This window comes from Taudactylus pleione, unplaced genomic scaffold, assembly GCF_031769625.1.
Source record: "Taudactylus pleione unplaced genomic scaffold, aTauple2 ptg000201l, whole genome shotgun sequence".
NCBI classification, from domain to species: Eukaryota; Metazoa; Chordata; class Amphibia; order Anura; family Myobatrachidae; genus Taudactylus; species Taudactylus pleione.
Genome location: NW_028284603.1, coordinates 52078149 through 52097678, shown reverse-complemented (window position 1 = coordinate 52097678; position 19530 = coordinate 52078149). Strand labels below are relative to the sequence as shown.

The 19530-nt window shown below is 42.4% G+C and overlaps 1 protein-coding gene across 1 annotated transcript in view; it reads left to right on the top strand.

The window, feature by feature from the left end:
• The window catches only part of MERTK (MER proto-oncogene, tyrosine kinase), a 120289-nt gene that overhangs the window by 10550 nt on the left and 90209 nt on the right, over nt 1-19530 (top strand). Inside the window, exons 2-4 of the mRNA XM_088477379.1 lie at nt 4570-4930; nt 6378-6478; nt 8055-8228. Of these exons, the coding sequence (XP_088333505.1) occupies nt 4570-4930; nt 6378-6478; nt 8055-8228 (636 nt within the window). The remainder of the gene's footprint in view (nt 1-4569; nt 4931-6377; nt 6479-8054; nt 8229-19530) is intronic.

Genomic DNA, 19530 nt, shown 5'->3' with positions numbered 1-19530 from the left:
CTAAGCTGCAACCTGACACCTTCACCTTCAAAGACTTCTTGACTCTTCCCCTTCTCACATCTCTAACCTCATCACATGATAGACTCGTCCTCTTTGATCTGTCTCCGACCTAAGCATTAATGATACTGGATTTAAACCTCTAAACGCTCCTGCCTATACCTTCTAAATTCTGCCTATACCTTCTAGAATTGTCGCTATTTGCGTACGCTGTCATACCGTAAATAAATGCCTTCAGACTTTGAAATGTGTTTCCAACGCACAAAGGTTATTATTCAACATAAATACAGTAGATTACACGCTATGATCTAAAGACAATTTAGCGCAAAGAAATCATACAGACCCAAGGTACAGTTATTAAATACGCACGCGCTCTGGGACCAGTTACCGGCATCAACAAGAAACCTCCGTCAACAGCATCAGCAAGAAGACTCCAGGTTGGGGTCTGAGAGCACATATATACCCTTACAGGGATAAGCAATACAATAGGCAAGTTTGGCATGATTCCATTGGTTCTCCGTCACGGTGCTTCTGTTACAGGAGATTTAACAGGTCGATTCAAATGGACACAGGTCAGCCTCCAACAGCCTTTTGTCTCCTTTTTCCCGCCGCATGCAAATCTAAGCTGCTAACATTACATAGTACATTTTAGTGTTTTAACTCTCTACAGTCCATAAGTAGCGAACGCATGTTGCGATCTTCTCACCAATGACACCGCAAAGCTGTTGAGACAGAGTAGATCAGTACAACACCAAACACAGTTTGCTTATCATGTACTAAACCTTAGATATCAAATAGTCTTTATTTCACAACATTAGTAATACATGAATAAACCTTGAATATTACACTTTGAAGCTATGGAACCTTTTATGTGAGTGTGCAGTGTGTAAGTATTAGGGGTTTGGGAAAAGACGCTAGTTAGATTTATGTAGTGAGGACTTTTAACTTGGGGCAGATGCGTACGCATGAAGCTAATAAATAGCGTCCGTACGCGGGGTATTATGCATTCGCTAATGTGCGTATTTTAATGTGTGTATGGGAGTATGGTGAAATATGCGATCGCATGATGCTAATTATAGCATTGCCATATGTACTTTAGTGCGAGTTTCTCTAAAATGGTGCTGGGCGGCCATTCGCAAAATGGAGTCGTGCAGATCTCATTTTTAAAATGGTGTCTTGTTGCCATTCACAAGATGGCGTCGTTCCAATCTCATTTTTTAAACTGATTCTGTCTCAGCCAATTATCCAGCTTCGACAGCATCTCCTCTGCTCTCTCAAAGCGCACCTCTTCTCTATTGCCTATCCTACCTTACCTGATACAACTTTCTTTTTGTTCTGTCAGCTACACTCCACATCCTTTCCCCGCCCCAATAGTACCAATAGTCCATTCTCCTTAGATTATGGGGGAGATTAAATCTTGGAGAGAGATAAAGTGAAGAGAGATATAGTACCAACCAAACAGATTCTGAAATTTTTCTAGCACAGCCTGTAACATGACAGAAGCTGATTGGTTTGTAATTGATCTCTCTCCACTTTATCTTTCTCCAAGATTTGGTAAATCTCTCCCTGTAAGCTCTCACAACATTCTTACCGACATTTATCTCCCTCCTTCCAGGGAGCTGTTGGGCTTCCATGGTGGGGATCGTGTCATGGCAAAAGGGGGCATGGGGTGTGACAGCGCGATTGCGTCATCGTGATCCCACCCCCTTTTCACAATGTCCATATTAACGACATAACAGCAATGTGAAGCAGGGGGCGGGCCACAATGATGCGATTCAGCGCAAATCGTGTCACCACACCCCTGCTGCCGGGGTTTATATTGTAATTGGGGGGGGATGGCCAGACGGGTCGCCGGGGGGCCAGGAGGCTTGCCTGTCTTTCCAGGGGGCCGGCTCAGCACCCGATTTTCAGGAGGCTCCCGGCCAAATCGGGAGGGAAGGCCAGTATGTCTCACAAACAGAACAATGTCTAGCCTCTGCTCCCTGTCTGTACATCCTTAATCAGCCTTGTTTGAACTCATTTTGACTTTATGGAGTGAATTCAGTTACAAACTCTCGTCAATAATAAACATTAAGAAAATGACAACACAAAACGCTCGCTCCGAGGCCCTACCCATGTGCCGTGAGGCCCCACAATGAGCGTACAGCCAAAATAGTGATTTTTAATTAATTACAAATTAACAGTAATTAATTTCAATATAAAATTTTTTTAGTTGCCTCGGGCGTGTTTTAATACGCTCGTATGTAAAATTTCACGATCTTGGCTTGTAAACTGTGGATTTGTATAGAAAGTCAGAAGGACAGAAATAGTATAAATAGTAGAGATAAGAAAGTTCTTAAATATCACCACTGGAGGCAGCAGACAGCAGTACTGAGAGCAAGGCCCCACAATGAGCATCCAGAAAAAATTGTGTTTTTTAATGAATTAAAAATTAACAGTAATTTTGATTTCAAATTTTTTTAGTTGTCTCGGCCGTGTTTTAATACGCTTGTATGTAAAATTTCACGATCTTGTCTTGTAAACTGTGGATTTGCATAGAAAGACAGAAGGACAAATTTTTGCTTTTATATAGTAGATGATTTGTACTCTTGACTGCCCCCTGCTGATTAGTTTTGTTGCTCCTTATAAATAAACATTGAAGATGATAATGATGATCCAAAACCTTTGTATCCAAATCATGACACGTCCTTCGTTTCTCATCTCTTCATGTGAAAACCAGCATATTACTTGGGGAGATTTATCAAGCATTCTAAAGAGTACAAGTGGAGGTGTTACCCGTAGTAACCAATCAGCTTCTAGCTATCATTTTATAGAATGTACTAGATAAATGATAGCTGGAATCTGATTGATTGATTACTATCGGCAACGACTTCACTTGTCCTCTTTACAAGTGAGTATAAATCTCTCCCTAATAAGTTACACACAATTTAGATTCTCTGTACACGCTAAATACTATTCAAAGTCCTTATTAAATCAAACTGTGTATTGTTTTCCCATGTGTAATATAGTGGTTTAGAGGAACAATGGAGAATATATTTGCCATTGTACCAGTAAATTTCACTGTTAGCCTGTTGAAGTGTGTGTAATAAAGCAGAGGTCTGGGAAAATGGCCAAATAAAACATAACATGCCGTGTATATTGGCTTCATTCACACCTAAACTTTTTTTCTTTTATTTTTTTTTCAACTGAAATAAACTTTTTTTTTATTTAACAAATTTTTGTTGTTATTGTTACAGGAGAACAACCTGCATAGTATATTGCTTGTGCCTGTGACTCTATATAGGACTAGCAGTCTTAGCAAATTAGTGGTGCTCTCTATGACATTTTAATGTGACAACAAATTTCAAAAACACCTTCCAGCATTTTAATGAAGTGCTTCTTGTGATGGGCAAGGTTTATTGATCTGTAAAACAATGGTACACCCAGGTATATTACACAGGCCGCATCTTAACAATGTAGTCATTGCAACTTTTTGTTTAACTGCTGGGCAATATTATACCCTTTTTACACCGGAGCTAAAACCCGGGTTTTTGAAGGGTTAACTCGGGCAGCTCCCTGGTGTAAAAGGGGAGAGGGTTGGATCGCCGAGTCGAGTGACCCGGCAATCCAACCCAGGTAAATAGTAGGGTTTAACACGGGCGTAGCCCGTGAAACCCTGCTGTGAAAACAGCGCACTCCGGGTCACGATGACCTGGAGTGCGCTGCTAGCCGGCCGATTGGTCCGGCTTCAGTGGCGCTTGGAGATGACATCATCTCCAAGCGTCCACTTTCACGCCGGGAAAGCCGGTTGTATGCAGACCTAACTCCAGTGTGAGAGGCGCCGACTCGGGAATATCCCGAGTCGGCGCCGGCTAAATTCCGGGTCTGATCCGGAATTTTTGTGGAAAAGGGGTATTATTCTGTCGCTTTAACCACTTTACTGACGATTTTTCTGGCAAAACCGGTCAGACATTGCCGGGGCCACAGTAGGGTCCGTGGTGTCAGAGAAGATTCGTTCTGCACATGTTTCAAACAAATTTCTGCTTCAAAAACACAGCAGGGTGGTGCGGTCGCACCTTGTCACCTGAAGCACAATTGGCTGCATTTGCATCCCATACGACCATGTCAGTTAAGTGATGCAGGGGTCTATTCACTAAGTCTTGGAGAAAGATAAATTGGACAGAGATAAAGTACTAACCAATCAGCTCCTAACTGTCACTTTACAGGCTGTGTTAAAAAAAAGACAGGAGCTGATTGGTTGATACTCTATCCCTCTCCACTTTAACTCTCTCCAAGACTTAGTGAATAGGCACCTAAGTGAATAATATTTACTTTGGTATCTGCAGAATAATTAGTTAGATATATTGTGTATTATATAGAATGTGTTTGCGTAATGAATACAACTTGTAAAAAAATTTTTTTTTTCTCACTGTCATTATTATTTATGTTAAAAAGAACACCATTCTGATATTTTCCATTAATAATACCTTAATATTGTTCTTTTTATCCCCAAGTAAGTTAGTCATATGGTTTATCTGTACATTCTTGCACTTCTACTGTCATTAATCATTTACTTATTTTTAAATCCTACAGATAATCATATACTGGGAGAGAGTGAGGGGCTGTATACACCTTCAGCTTCTGTAATAGCAGAGCTTGGAGAAGAAGCATTTGCTCAGCACAATCAGAGGATCCTAACAACAAGCCTGGTTCCAGACATTCAATTAACTCAACCTTCTCAGAGGATCAGATTTAATCCCACGGTGGGCATTATTGCTCTCTCTGAACACAAAGATGTCAAGTTCAACTGTTCTATTGAGCTTCCTCATTTGGACAGTGGAGAACAGATAACGTGGTGGAAGAATGGAAAACTGATCTCCCCAGTAGAGCATATCTCTGTCCAGTCTTTTGAAATCCCAGACGGTGTGATGACTACTATGTTATCTTCATGCAAGTGAGCATCATAATAATATAGACATGTTTGTGGATAAATGTGAAAAGCAGGGATGCTGTCTGTAACAATCCTATTTGTCTATGATTAAAAATCCAATCCTTTTTAAATTTAAATAATGAATACACCAGTAATTAATTCAGTGATAAAATGTAATGAATCAAACCGTAAAACGCTATATACAGGGCCGGATTAAGCCTTTGTGGGGCCCAGGACGCTTAAAATAAGGGGGCCTGCCACCGCACCTCTGGCCTTCCCACTCTTGTAAGCTCCATCTCCACTCATCATTCAGCCTGCCTCATTCATCGCCCGGCCCACTCCCACTCATCATTCAACCTGCCTCATTCATCGCCCGGCCCACTCCCACTCATCATTCAGCCTGCCTCATTCATCGCCCGGCCCACTCCCACTCATCATTCAGCCTGCCTCATTCGTCTCCCGGCCCACTCCCACTCATCATTCAGCCTGTCTCATTCATTGCCCGGCACACTCCCACTCATCATTCAGCCTGCCTCATTCATCGCCCGGCCCACCTCCACTCATCATTCAGCCTGCCTCATTCGTCGTCCGGCCCACCTCCACTCATCATTCAGCCTGCCTCATTCATCGCCCGGCCCACCTCCACTCATCATTCAGCCTGCCTCATTCATCGCCCGGCCCACTCCCACTCATCATTCAGCCTGCCTCATTCGTCGTCCGGCCCTTAGAAAACGCATGGGACTGCACAGTGCAGCAGTGTGCTCCAGCCAGGAGGAGCCCCTGAAAGAGGGTGGCTGGGGCACCTTGTTCCCCCCTTAATCCAGCTCTGGCTATATACTGTACACTGTGTTAATAATCATGAAGTACTGCTACTACAGTTTTCCTATGTTTACATAAATGTGTGCAACCGATCAGATGTAGTTATCATCATCAGTGTACAACTTGATCCAGGATTGTACCACCCACAAGTCAGACCCCACCAGCTTGCTGGTTTGCATCTATTTGATGCCCATTTAGTTGACTACACAACCACACCACTCCCTTACTATACTTTGGCTACATCTGCATTCCTGCCACAGTTCCAGCCCCCTAGTTGTACTCAGTTGCAGGTCCGGCGTACACCTGTAACCAGACTTGTATTGCAGAAAGATGGACATGCATACTAAGGAAACTAATGTGATAGATAGCTCTTCATAACATGGTTGCATTCTGGGTCTTAAAGTAGATACCCCAGTAATTCTTATTCCGATGATTTTGTTTTATAAAATAAACTTTTGACAGGATTAAAACAACTCTCCCAATTTCATGGCTCAGTCCCTCTGTCCCAATCGAGCTAGGAGGTTTGTCCCTTTTACCATTACTTTGCTTTGCAGTCTCTGTATGTATCAATTTATTTTACATTTCTGTAGCTCTATAAGGCCTCTGAATCAAATAATTAATTCTTTATATTGGTCTAATCTTTTTGTTTAAGCATTATGGACGTGCAGCGGTCTGACAATGGAACATACAAGTGCAAATTAAAAATCGAGGATGAAGAACTAATTTCAGATCCTATCTACATCCAGGTGGAAGGTAAGATCACACACATAGGCACCTAAACATCTCAAAGAGCATGTGTCTGGTGTAAACATTTTTGTTTGTTTTATGGCAGTCTGCAAGTAATTTCACACGCTAACTGTAGCACTTTACTATTAGCATAAGCAGTATATAAATAAGACATCTCTTGGTTATTCTCATATTATACATGGTGCCATCTTCATTGCACTATAAATGCTCTATATCAGAGGTTCCCAAACGTGGTCCTCAAGGAACCCCAACAATTCAGGTTTTAGAGATATCCATGATTGAGTACAGGTGGTTAAATCAAATTAACTGATGTACTAATTAAGTCACATGTGGTCAAGCATGGATATCGTTAAAACCTGGACTGTTAGGGTGTCTTGAGAACCGAGTTTGCAAACCTCTGCTCTATATGGATACAAAACAAAAATGCAGTTGTCATCAGCATGTGTCATACTATTGAAAATTTCTAGATATTTAGCAACATGAAAGACCGCTGTATTATTAATACCTGCAAGTCCTACTGTACACTGACATCATCCCTCAAATAACAAGGTGACTGCATTTGGTTGCATTTGCAATTTTTTTTAGGCAGAGAATCTGTGAAAAAATATATAAATGTTGTAGACACCAGGATTTGTCCACAGGCATCATCGCAAATCCAAGCAACTCCTTACTAATATGCAGTTCCATCGATAATTGACCACCTGAGTAACCCTATGGTCACGCAGAATGGACGTCTGAACTGAGATGCCGGAGCCATGATTTGTGCGCACGGGATTGCAGACGCAGGCAGCTTTACACCCCAAAACCGGATGCAGCGAGCCTGCATTTCTATCTGCACGCCTCGTAACCTCCCACAACTGTCACTGCTTGCAACTATCGTAATGGATTTTGACGCATGCGCAGTGCGACTTATGTGCTGATAGCCGATAATTGCTCAACTTCAAAAACATCGGCATAGCTTACAACTCTGAATCAGGTCCTAAGTAAAGTTAAGAAGATCAAAGTAAACACATACATTGTCATACAGCTAGTTGCGACTTACTGTTTATATTAGGGGAGGGCAATAAGCGGGATGTGTTGTAAACCTACACATCCCAGCATGCCCTGCCACAGTTTTGCTAATTTGCCGTGCTAAATATGTTGCAATGCATGCTGGGATTTGTAGTTCAACAGCAGCTGGAGGGCTGCTTATTGCCCACCACTGGTTTATATAATTGAAATTATATAATTATTTATTGGTGACATTTTTTAAAGTTTGCACTATTATAATTTTTTTTGTGATACACAAGACAAGTGATAATATTAAGGTAGTTATTTTAGTCATGAGTGCCACAAATTTATAGAAGCTGAGCTATATTTTTATTAATGCCACATGTAAAAGAGGAACAACTTATGGTGTGGACTATGTACAGTATGCACCTCTTTTGGATTGCTATTTTTTTTTTTAATGAGTGTTGTGAAATCTATCTATTTAGGTTTATTTTTTTCAAAGGCAGTATTTATTTCCATGTACAGTACTTGCTATAAAGTACTGTGAGTATAAATAGAACCCCGTTCTCATGTTAGCTGCTTTTTTCTTCAGGTCTTCCACATTTCATTCAGCAGCCACAGACGTTAAATGTCTCTCGGAACGCTCCATTTAATCTCACCTGTGAAGCTGTTGGACCCCCTGAACCTGTGGAGATTTATTGGTACCGAAACAGCAAAAAGATCAATGACATTCCTGAAGTGTCACCAGCAGTTCTCCATGTATTTGGTAAGTCATCTGTAAATTACTACACAAAGGGGTCTATTTACTAAGCAGTGTTAGGAGACAGAGTGAAAAGTGATAAGAAAGTGATAAGGTGCCAGCCAATCAGCTCCCAACTGTCATCTCACAGGCTGTGTTTGAATAATGACAGTTGGGAGCTGATTGGCTGACACCTTATCACTTTCTTATCACTTTGCACTCTGTCTCCTAACACAGCTTAGTAAATTGACCCCTATAACTTCTGCAGTATCATTTACAGACAATGATAAAAAGTGACTAACTATACTAAAGTGACTAACTACACCTTTTAAAGAGGTCAAGTGGAAGTGTGCCCATATCAACCAAGCAGATTATAGCTATCCTTTTATCTAGTACATTGTACAAAATGATAGTTAGAATGTGATTGGTTGCTAAGGACAACACCTACACTTGTCCTCTGTAGAAGGTTTGATAAATCTCCCCCAAAATCTGTATCAACCAGTCAGCTATTTGCTTCAATTGTTTACTTGCTCTTGACAGATAAAAGCTATTGCACACTTACACCTCTTTGCACTATTAGTAACTATGCCTTACAACATATAATTCCAACCAATCTGGACTGAGAAAAATTAAGATCACCATGAGCGGCTGCCCCTTTGTCACTAACGAGACGCAGGTACTGATGACTTCTGCAACCAGTATACTTATTGTGTACCGTGCCTTTCTCTTCACACCGTTGTGGTATTCAAAAGAGAAAGAAGTGAAAATGACATAGTTTTAGATTCAGACACTTTGGGCCTAATAGATAGTTAATCATACGTATCTGAACTGTGTGAGTCATTTCAACTGCATCTCCACTTACTAAGTTACTACGGAAAAGGTATAACTGGGATAAGCCGGCCCTATCTCTTGCACCTAGTATAGGGCATGTGCAAAGTGATAATGATGACGGTTACCATGCATACAGATAGGTGGTGAGTGCATTACAAGATGCCTAGAAATCTGTATTTAAGCCTGAGATCCACCCAACTGTGCATCAGACACATAAGGCCAGATTCAGATATGCACACAAATGCCATCGCAGCTGTAATTTCTCATAGATCTCAATTGTGAAAATATGCTAATGACTCATTCGCCGTCCAGTGCTTAGTGACGCCCACTGAAAGCATCTCACATCTGCTGCTTATGGACAAAACCGGAAACATTGGATACATTGAACGCAGATCAGGCAGCAATCAGTCTCCTGAGTAAGTCTAAGCTGTCACAGACATAGCGGATCTCCAGACACGCAGAGGGTTCTCCTGCTGAGAACAAGGGCACAGTGGCTTACTTAAGGATGCCCAGAAAACTGTGTGTAAACGTTACCAACACGCCTGTGTTTTTTAGCCACAACCCTGTTACCTCCCCCAAATGCTGACTACCTGTCACTCAGCTTGCAAGTGAATCCTCTATGCAAGCATAATTGCCATTCAATTGCTGCGCGTGCAGCGCTGTTGTCGCGCTAACAATACCTCAGTCTGCATAAACATCGGCGTTTGCGTGCGGATCTGAATCAGACTCATAGTTTTTACTCTGTTTATAAGTACAGTAATCACAAATACTGGTCCCTTATGTGGTGGATGGAAAATGCTTATTCATGATGTCATCATTAGCGATTATTTGTAAGGTGCTACAAAGTCCGCTGCGCTGGACAGTCAGAGTAAGAATATAATAAAGGCACATTGGGAACTGGTGGTTTGGCATAACTAACATGCAGACAGATCAGTGAACAGTTTGGCCATGTACATTCAGATGTTTTGCTGAACTGGTTGGAGAAGAACGACATGGCCTCATACAGTCCTACTCATCTTGGTCATCCAGTGTCTCTGCTTTGGTAATGGCTGTCAGAGGTGGACCTGTTTTTCTGCCGTACTGAATGAAATGTGAATCAATTTTTTTTAGATAATCATTTTTATTGGCTGAATATTTTGCATAAATGTAACACACAACCAACTACATACAAGCAGAGCCGTAACTAGACTTTTTGGTTCCCTGTGTCAGAAAGAGCATTGGCACCCCCCCATTTTTCAAATAGGAACATAACGCACCCAAAATAGGGGAATGGCGTCATGGGAAAGGGCTAGGAAAGAGATAGGGGAGGCCAGGAGATGCTGGGAATGAAATAAGTGAAAGCTACAAGTGAGAATGATAATAAACAGAAAATTGACAGGCCTGAACAGCGCCTCCTGCCCTGTGGTGCCCTCTGCCATGGCACTGGTCACACTACCCCTGCATACAAGAATGGATACATGTAAAAAAGGGAAAAAATGAGCAACACCAGTATAAATACAACAAAGCTCCTCTAATACTCACATGAGATACTAGCACAAATTATGGTGCCAATTGATAGATTTTGATCAGGTATATTAAGCACATACATTGTACAATGGAGTTTAAATTTGTTTACATTGACAAAAATCACCAAACAAACTTGCAGCATTTGATGCCAGCATTATACTTGTTGATTTATTTAGTGACATTAAAGTAAACATGCTATATAGCTGAATTACACCCTGTCACTGATAAACTGAAGATGTGGTAAACTACAGATTTTAAGTCTTATACAAATGCTACCAGAAAACAACATATTTAATGCTTTACATATGTGGTACATTTAGTGGGCAGGAAGTAGGAGAGAAAAAGCTTAACCCCAAACTGTGCAATAAATAACACAGGACTGTAACCATAACTTTCTTTGCCCTCTGGCAGGGCCTCATAAAACTACATAACGCAGTGCTGTGCAGTAAACCAGCTGCCTAGCTGAACGTTTAATGTTTTCAATTAAAATTGCTTGTGCCAGACAACTGTATGGATTAAATGAAAAACAGGTTACTTATTTGGGTAATAGGTGACTGTAGGATCTCTAAAGGCAGCATTCAACATCAGGAAAAAAAAAGTTCTGTCTATCTTGCCCGTATTCTTTCTAAATCATTTAGTAGCTTACTGTATCCAGAGCCTTATTAAGACCTCACGGGGGCCCCACATAGGATACTGGTTATACTGATTCACCCCCTCCCCCTTATCTATATAATAATCGAGAAAGGGGTCTATTCCATGGAGCAGAGAAAAGTCCTGTTTTGCGGTAAACTAGGCTTTCTCTGCTTGGTACAATTCACAGAGCGGGTTACCGTGGAGAAGTTCATTACTTCTCTACTTGGGCCCCCGCTCCATGGCTGAATCGCATCACCATACTTTAGTATGGTGAGTGCAATTCATTAAAGAACAGAAAGCTCTGCTTTGCGCTTCTCCTGTGTGTTCAGATTCACCATTTTAGGATAGCATAATATGAACACTGTCACGAAGCGGGCAAGACCTCCCTGTCATCTGCCCACAGTGTCCAGGACCCGGAGCTGGCTCCACCCTCTTGATGTCCCAGCAGCCACTGCAGCTTCCCCTGAGCTCATCGAGCCAATGCGATATTTAGTGAAAAGTAATAATTCAGTTTTCATATTCTTTATGAGACCAGTGTGTGTGTGTCTGTCTGTTTTGTCCTACATGCAAGGCCAAAGTTTTGTACCTACTGTAGTGCCACCAAATTTGGCATGGTGGTGTAGTTTGACCAGGATTAGGTTTTTGGCTATGTTTGAAGTTCATCCGGGCCATGGAAGTCTACATGGTGCCCACCAAGTAGGCCATGGAGACTCTGATTTGGAATGTTGCCAAGTTTGCTCAGGATGTCTTCCAGTTCCTAAAACTGCACTGATTTGAAGGCACAGGCTGATATGTACCAGTGGGAGGCAGGCAGAGCTCCAACAGAGGAGTTGGAGGATCAACTGTCACACTGCACCTGTACTGATAGTTATTAATTTCCTCCAAGCATATTTTCATATGCCTTGGTCTCCAGTGTTGGTCTGCAATGTAAAAAATGAAGGCTGCAGATATACTTCAAGGTCCAGTCTTCAACCCGAGCAACGCCGAGTATCCCACCTAGTGTAATATAAATCTCACATAAAAAAAGTTAGCCAAGAGCTCAGGTCGCCTAGGGAATGATATATCTCTAACCGTAATTACTCTATAATAAGCAGTCATGTTCAAAATGATTTTGTCTCTTCCGTTACTTTGAGGTAGCGTATATTGTGGGTAGATGGGGATTATCAATGGTAAGGCTGCCCTGGTTTTTAAATCCTTAATAATAAATCATCCAGGTTGTATAGCATAGTATTAAGATATCATCTGTTGATGACGAACTTTAAAAGCTTTACTGTAAAATTAAATATTCTGCTTGGAACAATTACATTGAGAACCCAGTGGTGTGGTTTGTGTCAAAACTATTTAGTAATTTTAATATTTTTACTGTATATTATAGGTTATACTTTTTATATTCAGATTTTAGACAATTCAATTTAGACTTCGCACAACTCTGCATTTCATGTATATATGAAGGAGAATGTATGTATCACTCAATGGGCTCAATCATATTAGCTGTGAGTTCCCTCATGGCACAAGAAAGTGTGGCTCTATGCCATACTTATTTTACCTCCGGACTCGCTGATTTTTGTTTGCAGCCCCAGAAGGCTGCATACAAAAATCTGCGAGTTGGGTGAGATCGACCTGCAAGTTGGTTGAGTTGTGGCACCATTGCAACAGTAATTCTTCCCTCTGGCACCTAATAGGATTGACCCCTATATGCAGATAAGTGTGTCAGCACACTTGTTTAAAAAAACAGTTTTCCTCTACTGGTCCTTGCAAAGCATTTGGTGTTGCTTAGGATTGTTAAAATCCTATTGGGGACTCTTTTGTGAGGTCCAGTGAAGTCTGGGGCTAACATAAGAAAACCCTCCACTGACAGCTGTGCCAGAATCGGTAGAGGGGGGACTGACCACATTCAGTGGGTTATATACCTATCTCTTTTGACACACTAGGCTTCACCTTATGGCCTTACTCTTCTCTCCTAACACCCAATATTTGCCACGTGTACCAGTGACACTACCATTCTGCATAGCAAAATGGAAGATATCGCCCAACATCCTGACTTGCAGGACCAAACTACCTCGATTAGGAAGCAGGACAGAGCCTTCTTATTGAGACTGTTCCCCCTAAACAGTGAGCTGAGCCAGTATTCATGAGTATGCAGTGATTTAATTGCTCATGAAGGGCCTCAGCAATGTCACTGTAGTCTAGTGAACTGATCCCAATAATATTGGTTTCACCCACAAAATGGCTGCCTCCTCAGGATGTAGTCAAGAGGTGCACTTTATGACTACCCCTGTCAACAATACACTATCTTAGTGTTGATTCCTTGGCTGGAGAAAGTGCTAATAATGACTTGGTAAGACAGAAACATTCAGCTTATCTTCTACATCAGGGGTTCCCAACCACAGTCCTCAAGGCAGACTAGCAGTCCAGGTTTTAGGGATAGCCATACTTGAGCACAAGTGACTTAATTAGTACCTCAGTTATTTTGATTTAACCATCTGTGAACAATCATGGATATCACTAAAACCAGGACTGTTAGTGTGCCTTGAGGACCGAGGTTGGGAATCACTGTTCTACATGTTGACACATAAGTACCTGTATGTAAGTATGCAGTGTTTGTGCAAATCTGAACAATGGAAGCTGCTCCTCTCATGTGATTTTGTTTTTCAAGTTAAGTTCTAATCCTATTGTGTCACACGATTTTGTAGAACTCTTGTGTAAGCTACTTATACATAAGCTCTGCATTTATAGCATATAACAAGAAAACACGTTGTCTGTGTTATTTTCAGAATCCTGCACTATTAACAAATCCAAGTAACCGCAAATAAAAATGTCCATGTACTTCCTGGAATTGTATATATATTAAAATGATAAAAGTATTTTAATAATGTTTAGAATAAAAATCTATTAGTAATGTTGCACATTTGAGTCCTCATTGGAGTAAATTCAGATGGAAGGTGCGATTCGCACCTTGGCAAAACCATGTTGCCTAGCAGAGTGAGAAATTTAAAATGGGTAAAGGTGGGTACACACCTGACAGATATATCTGCAGATGATGGTCGTTCATACACACTGAACGGCCATCATCTGTGTCTACCCGCAGGTCCCGGCGGTCAGGGGGCGTGCCGGAGGCGTGTCTTCTCCCTCCCCGTGGCTGCCGCTGTGTGTGTACGGGCGGTCTGCAGACCACCCGTACACACTTGACGATGGACAGATATGTCTGCAAACATATCTGTCCATTGGCTGTGCAGCACAGCCAATGCGATATGTCGGTGAACGCCAACGTTCACCGACATATCGGGGGTACACAATGGCCGACAGGCAGCAGATATATTGGCCGATCAATTGATCGGCCAATGTATCTCTCAGTGTGTACCCAGCATTAGATTGGATTTGAGATGGGGCAGGACCTTAGTTAAACTGTAAATTGCAGTGTAAAAATAAAGCTGCCCGATGTGTATTGCTACATGCAAAAGCAAGCCTAGTTTTCCCTGCATGCAGAAACATAAGAACCCTGTTGTGTTACATGGTATGTCCCGGTACAGGTTTTTATCATTTAGCTGGTCTTGCTCCTAATACTACTGTAAACAGGGGCCTTAATTCTTTGTTATCAAAGTGCTGTACTGTAAGATCCTGGCTATGGCTATAATCAAAGTATGAGGGAGTATAAACATTCCCTTCGAGCACAGGGCCTGATTCAGACCCGCTCGTGAGCGTTCACAAGCGGGTCGATGTTGCCCAAGTGCACATGCGCACGATGGAGGCGGCTCCGTCGTGCGCATGCGCGAGACCCGAATAACGACTGCCAAGCCGTCGTTATGGGTCTCGCACCAAAGGGGGCGTGCTGTCGATGGTGAGTGACAGCACGCCCCCTTTGGTGGGCGTGCCAGGGGCGTGGCTGCCCAGACGGAGGCGTTCCCATGGGAACGCCTACCGTCTGGGTCCGGCCCCACTGACATCACTAGTGATGTCAGTGGGAATGCTTTTGGCTCTGATAGAACCAAAAGCACTCCAGAGCTTGCGGCAGCGAGACCCTACCGCAAGGATCTCGTCGCAAGCCCGATGGTCGCGATGGTCTTGACCATCGCGACCATCATTTTGGCCGCTCGCTATAGCTGTGGGTGGTAACCCACAGCTATGGCAGCGGCCAGGAGGCCGCTCCAAAAAGTAGGAGGGGCGGCCCTGATTCAGAGCGAGCTCTCTGTCAGAGCGTCCGGCTCTGAATCAGGGCCACAGTGTGTTCCATGGTTTGAGATGTTTCACACAACCAAGTTTGCATACAGCACTTTCCTAGCTGAATAGCACATTGTAACCTTTTTACTCTGCTGAATCCACAAATCACTTTTGCAATATTCCTTCCAGTATGTAGTCTCAGAATATATTTTCATAGTTACATATGTCTAGTTTTTGGCATCATTTGTTCATTTTAAAACAATGTTTGTATTCATTTATGTCATAGAAATGAAGAATAACAGCAGGTCTTCAGTATTTCTTTCATCTTTAAGTCACAAGCAGCATTATGTATGCCTAATATTATGCACACATAATTTAGTAATTAAGTGATAAGCTTACATTGTACAGAATACTGTATACAAAGTAATATCTGAGGTTAATGAGATAATTTGTATAATAGCACAATACCAGGAACAACATCTCTTTTATAAACCTAGTAAAATCAGAGGTTGGTTAATTGGGATGCAGCTTCTCTAGAGTATGAAAGGTACTGTACATCTTGTATCCTTATGTAACTCTAGGTGAGTAGCAGTAACGTATTTGGTGTACCAGTACCTGTTTTCATAGAAAATAAAAGCCGCTGGTTTTACCCCATTATTTAGAATACTGTACCCAACTTGACCACAGCCTCACATATTTCATCACTGCCTATTATTCTTGTTGCTCCATGTAATGGAGAGGCATGATTATGGATACAGGTTGATGAATTTACCGTATTGTGGTAAATTAATTCTGGGTTTATTACAACTATTTCTATAGGTGAGTAAGTAGATTTATCTAGCAAGGGAGCATACGCTAAGGCCAAAATGTAATAGCCTGCGATATGTGGACACTGGGGTGATTTCGTTGATATAGCCACTAGATTTAAAGCAGCTTTCGGGCAAAGCCAAACTGGCACTTACTTTCATTGTCTAACTTGCACTCAACAGATACAAGCTAATTTCTGATTACTTTCTGTTGCTTACTCTAAATTTTGAACCTAAATGAAATGTAACTGAAAGACTCATTTGGTTAGTAGGTTGGCAAAGGCATTAGTAAAATCTAGCCATGGAAATTTGTCTGTTGTCTATCCACTTTAATAGTTTCCATTATTAGCACAGATATGGAATCTCTACTCAGTAATGCTTAGGGTTCTCAGGATAAGGGTTTTTCTTATCATTTGGAGCACCATGCCTATATTATACTAAGTCACACACCAACATTGGCATTCCCAATCTCGTTATATTATTTAGCAGTGCTCCTCGCAGTGATTGTGAAAAGATGCCCGGGGAGCATGTTTTTGTGTATGACAAAACTACTGAACAGTGGCTATTTTTTTCAGAACTCTCTAGATAATTGGTTTCTGGATCAGAGTTTGAATACTTGTAACTATTCATTTATATTTCAATATGTGGAATATAATATTTACAAAAAAAATTCCAAAGATAATGCTACGTGGTAATGAACAATCATGTCTGTCTAGTCATTGCTGGTTATTTGGTAGCCTTACTCGAAGGTGCAAATGTAATAAAACCTGAGCAACCAATTGCAACTTCTTTTTCCTGTCCATTTTATACTAAACAGATTTAAGCTTACTGCTGATAGGTTGGTGTTATTGTGTTAATGTAGGATTGCACCTGTGACTAAACTACATCATATTAATAGTATATAACGTTTTAGGTCTTTCAGTTACCTTTATCCAAAGGTTATTTACTATTGTATTTCTTGGGGTAATACTCAGTGGTGGAACTAGAGAGTGGTGGTCTCAGGTGCAAGAATATGCTTTGGGACCCCCTATGCAGTGCCCCCAGTAGTGGTCCCCCTATGCAGTGCCCCCAGTAGTGCCCCTTATACAGTGCCCTCAGCAGTGCCCCTTATACATTGCCCCCAGTAGAGCCCCATTTACAGTGCCCCCAGTAGTGGTCCCTCTATGCGGGGCCCCAACTAGTAGTCCCACCTATGCATTGTCCCCAGTAGTAGTCCCCCCCTATGCAGTGTCCCCAGTAGTGGTACCCCCTGTATGCTGTTCCCCTTATACAGTCCCCCCCAGTAGTGGTCCCCCTATGCAATGCCCCCAGTAGTGCCCCTTATAAAATGCACCCAGTAGTAGTCCCCACTATGTAATGCCCCTTATACAGTGCCCCCAGTAGTAGTCCCCACCTATGCAGTGCCCCAGTAGTGCCCCTTATACAGTGCCCCCAGTAGTAGTCCCCCATATGCAGTCCCCCCTATGCATTGCCCCCAGTAGTGGTCTCCCCTATGCAGTAGTGCTTCTTATACAGTCCCCTGGGAATGCCCCATATGCAGTGCCCCCAGTAGTGGTCCCCTATGCAGTGTCCACAGTAGTCCCTCTTATACAGTACCCCCAGTAGTAGTCCCTCATATGCAGTGCCCCCAGTAGTGGTCCCCCTATGCAGTGCCACCAGTAGTGCCCCTTATACAGTGCCCCCAGTAGTAGCTCTTCCATGCAGTGCCCCCTGTAGTGGTCCCCCCTATGCAGTGCTTATACAGTGCCCCCAGTAGTGGTCCACCCTATGTAGTGGCCCCTCTACATATATAAGACAAACACACACACACAAGAAACACACTTACCTTCATACAGAAAAAAAGGATTTGCCCTCCAGCACACTGTAGCAAAATCAAAAATACTTAAATCCTACATTATAATAGAGATTCAGAGGTATCAGTTAAATACATTTGCAAATATATGAATAAGCGCCAGGCCAATCGTCAAGGCTCCTCTATACTGGCGTCCCTAACATTAAGGGGTTCACATCCGAGAAGCAAGGCACCCCAAAAAATTCCAGCCAAGGACCATCCCCAGGGCATCACACGAAAATAGGAAAAAAGGTGATAGTGATGTGTGAAGTGTAACGTATAGTATTGGTAACTCTCCCAAATATATCCCATAGGCAACAGAAGTTGATTCTGGTGCTTAGTTTCGAAACAGGAGACACATGAATTTTTAGCCACATAAAAATTTCTCTAAGCTCCAAACCTTAAAACTTAGCCAAAAATGATAATTCCAAAAGTGCCTCAATTCCTGCTTGAAACTTTAGGTGTCTCTCCCAAATACATCCCAGAGGCGACATAAGTTGATTCTGGTGCTTAGTTTCGAAACAGGAGTCACATACATTTTTACCCTTATAAAAATTTCCCTAAGCCATGACATTAAAACTCGGGCAAAAATGAAAACTCCAAAAGTGCCCCAATTTCTGCTTGAAACTTTAGGTAACTTTCCCAAATATATCCTAGAGATGACAGAAATTGATTCTGGTGCTTAGTTTCGAAACAGGAGTCACATGCATTTTTTTACCCTGTCGAAGCCGGATGATTGGCTGAGACCTGATCTTAAATTAATATCTGAAGACGCCATGTTTCACATTTCATTAACACTTATTGATCTATCCTTACACATCTATCCTTTACACTTCACTATCACCTTTTTTCCCCTTTTCGTGTGATGCCCTGGGGATGGTCCTTGACTGGAATTTTTTGGGGTGCCTTGCTTCTCGGACGTGAACCCCTTAATGTTAGGGATGCCAATATAGAGGAGCCTTGACGATTGTCCTGGCGCTTATTCATATATTTGCAAATGTATGTAACTAATTCCTCTGAATCTCTATTATCATGTAGGATTTAAGTGTTTTTGATTTTTCTACAGTGTGCTGGAGGGCAAATCCTTTTTTTCTGTGTTCAGTGTAAACCCCGCCCTTTACAAGCACCTGTGGTATGTCATCAAGCTGATTTGAGCAACTACCATATTTTTTGTTTACATTTACCTTCATCCCCGCTCCTGTGCCCGCCGCCGTCAGCTCCTCTGTCCTCTCGCTCTGCACGATGGGAGAGACGTCATTACACGCCTCTCCCATCACCCACTGCGGAAGGCGGAACTCATGAGTGAGCTCTAGCCCGGCTCCCTCCGTGGACAGCAGCCAATGAGAGTCTGTCTGACCTTCATAGGCTGCTATAACAAACACAAAGCCGCCGATGGCAGCGGTGTGTTTGTTATTGTGTAGTGCGGACGCTCTTACTGCGGTCCGCACTACACTTAAATACTGCGGGGTCCGGGGGACACTGGCGGCGGATGCAGTGGCGCTGTTGGATGCAGGCGGATATAGGCTCCTGCACCACAGCACGGCAGGCGATCGCACAGCATAGC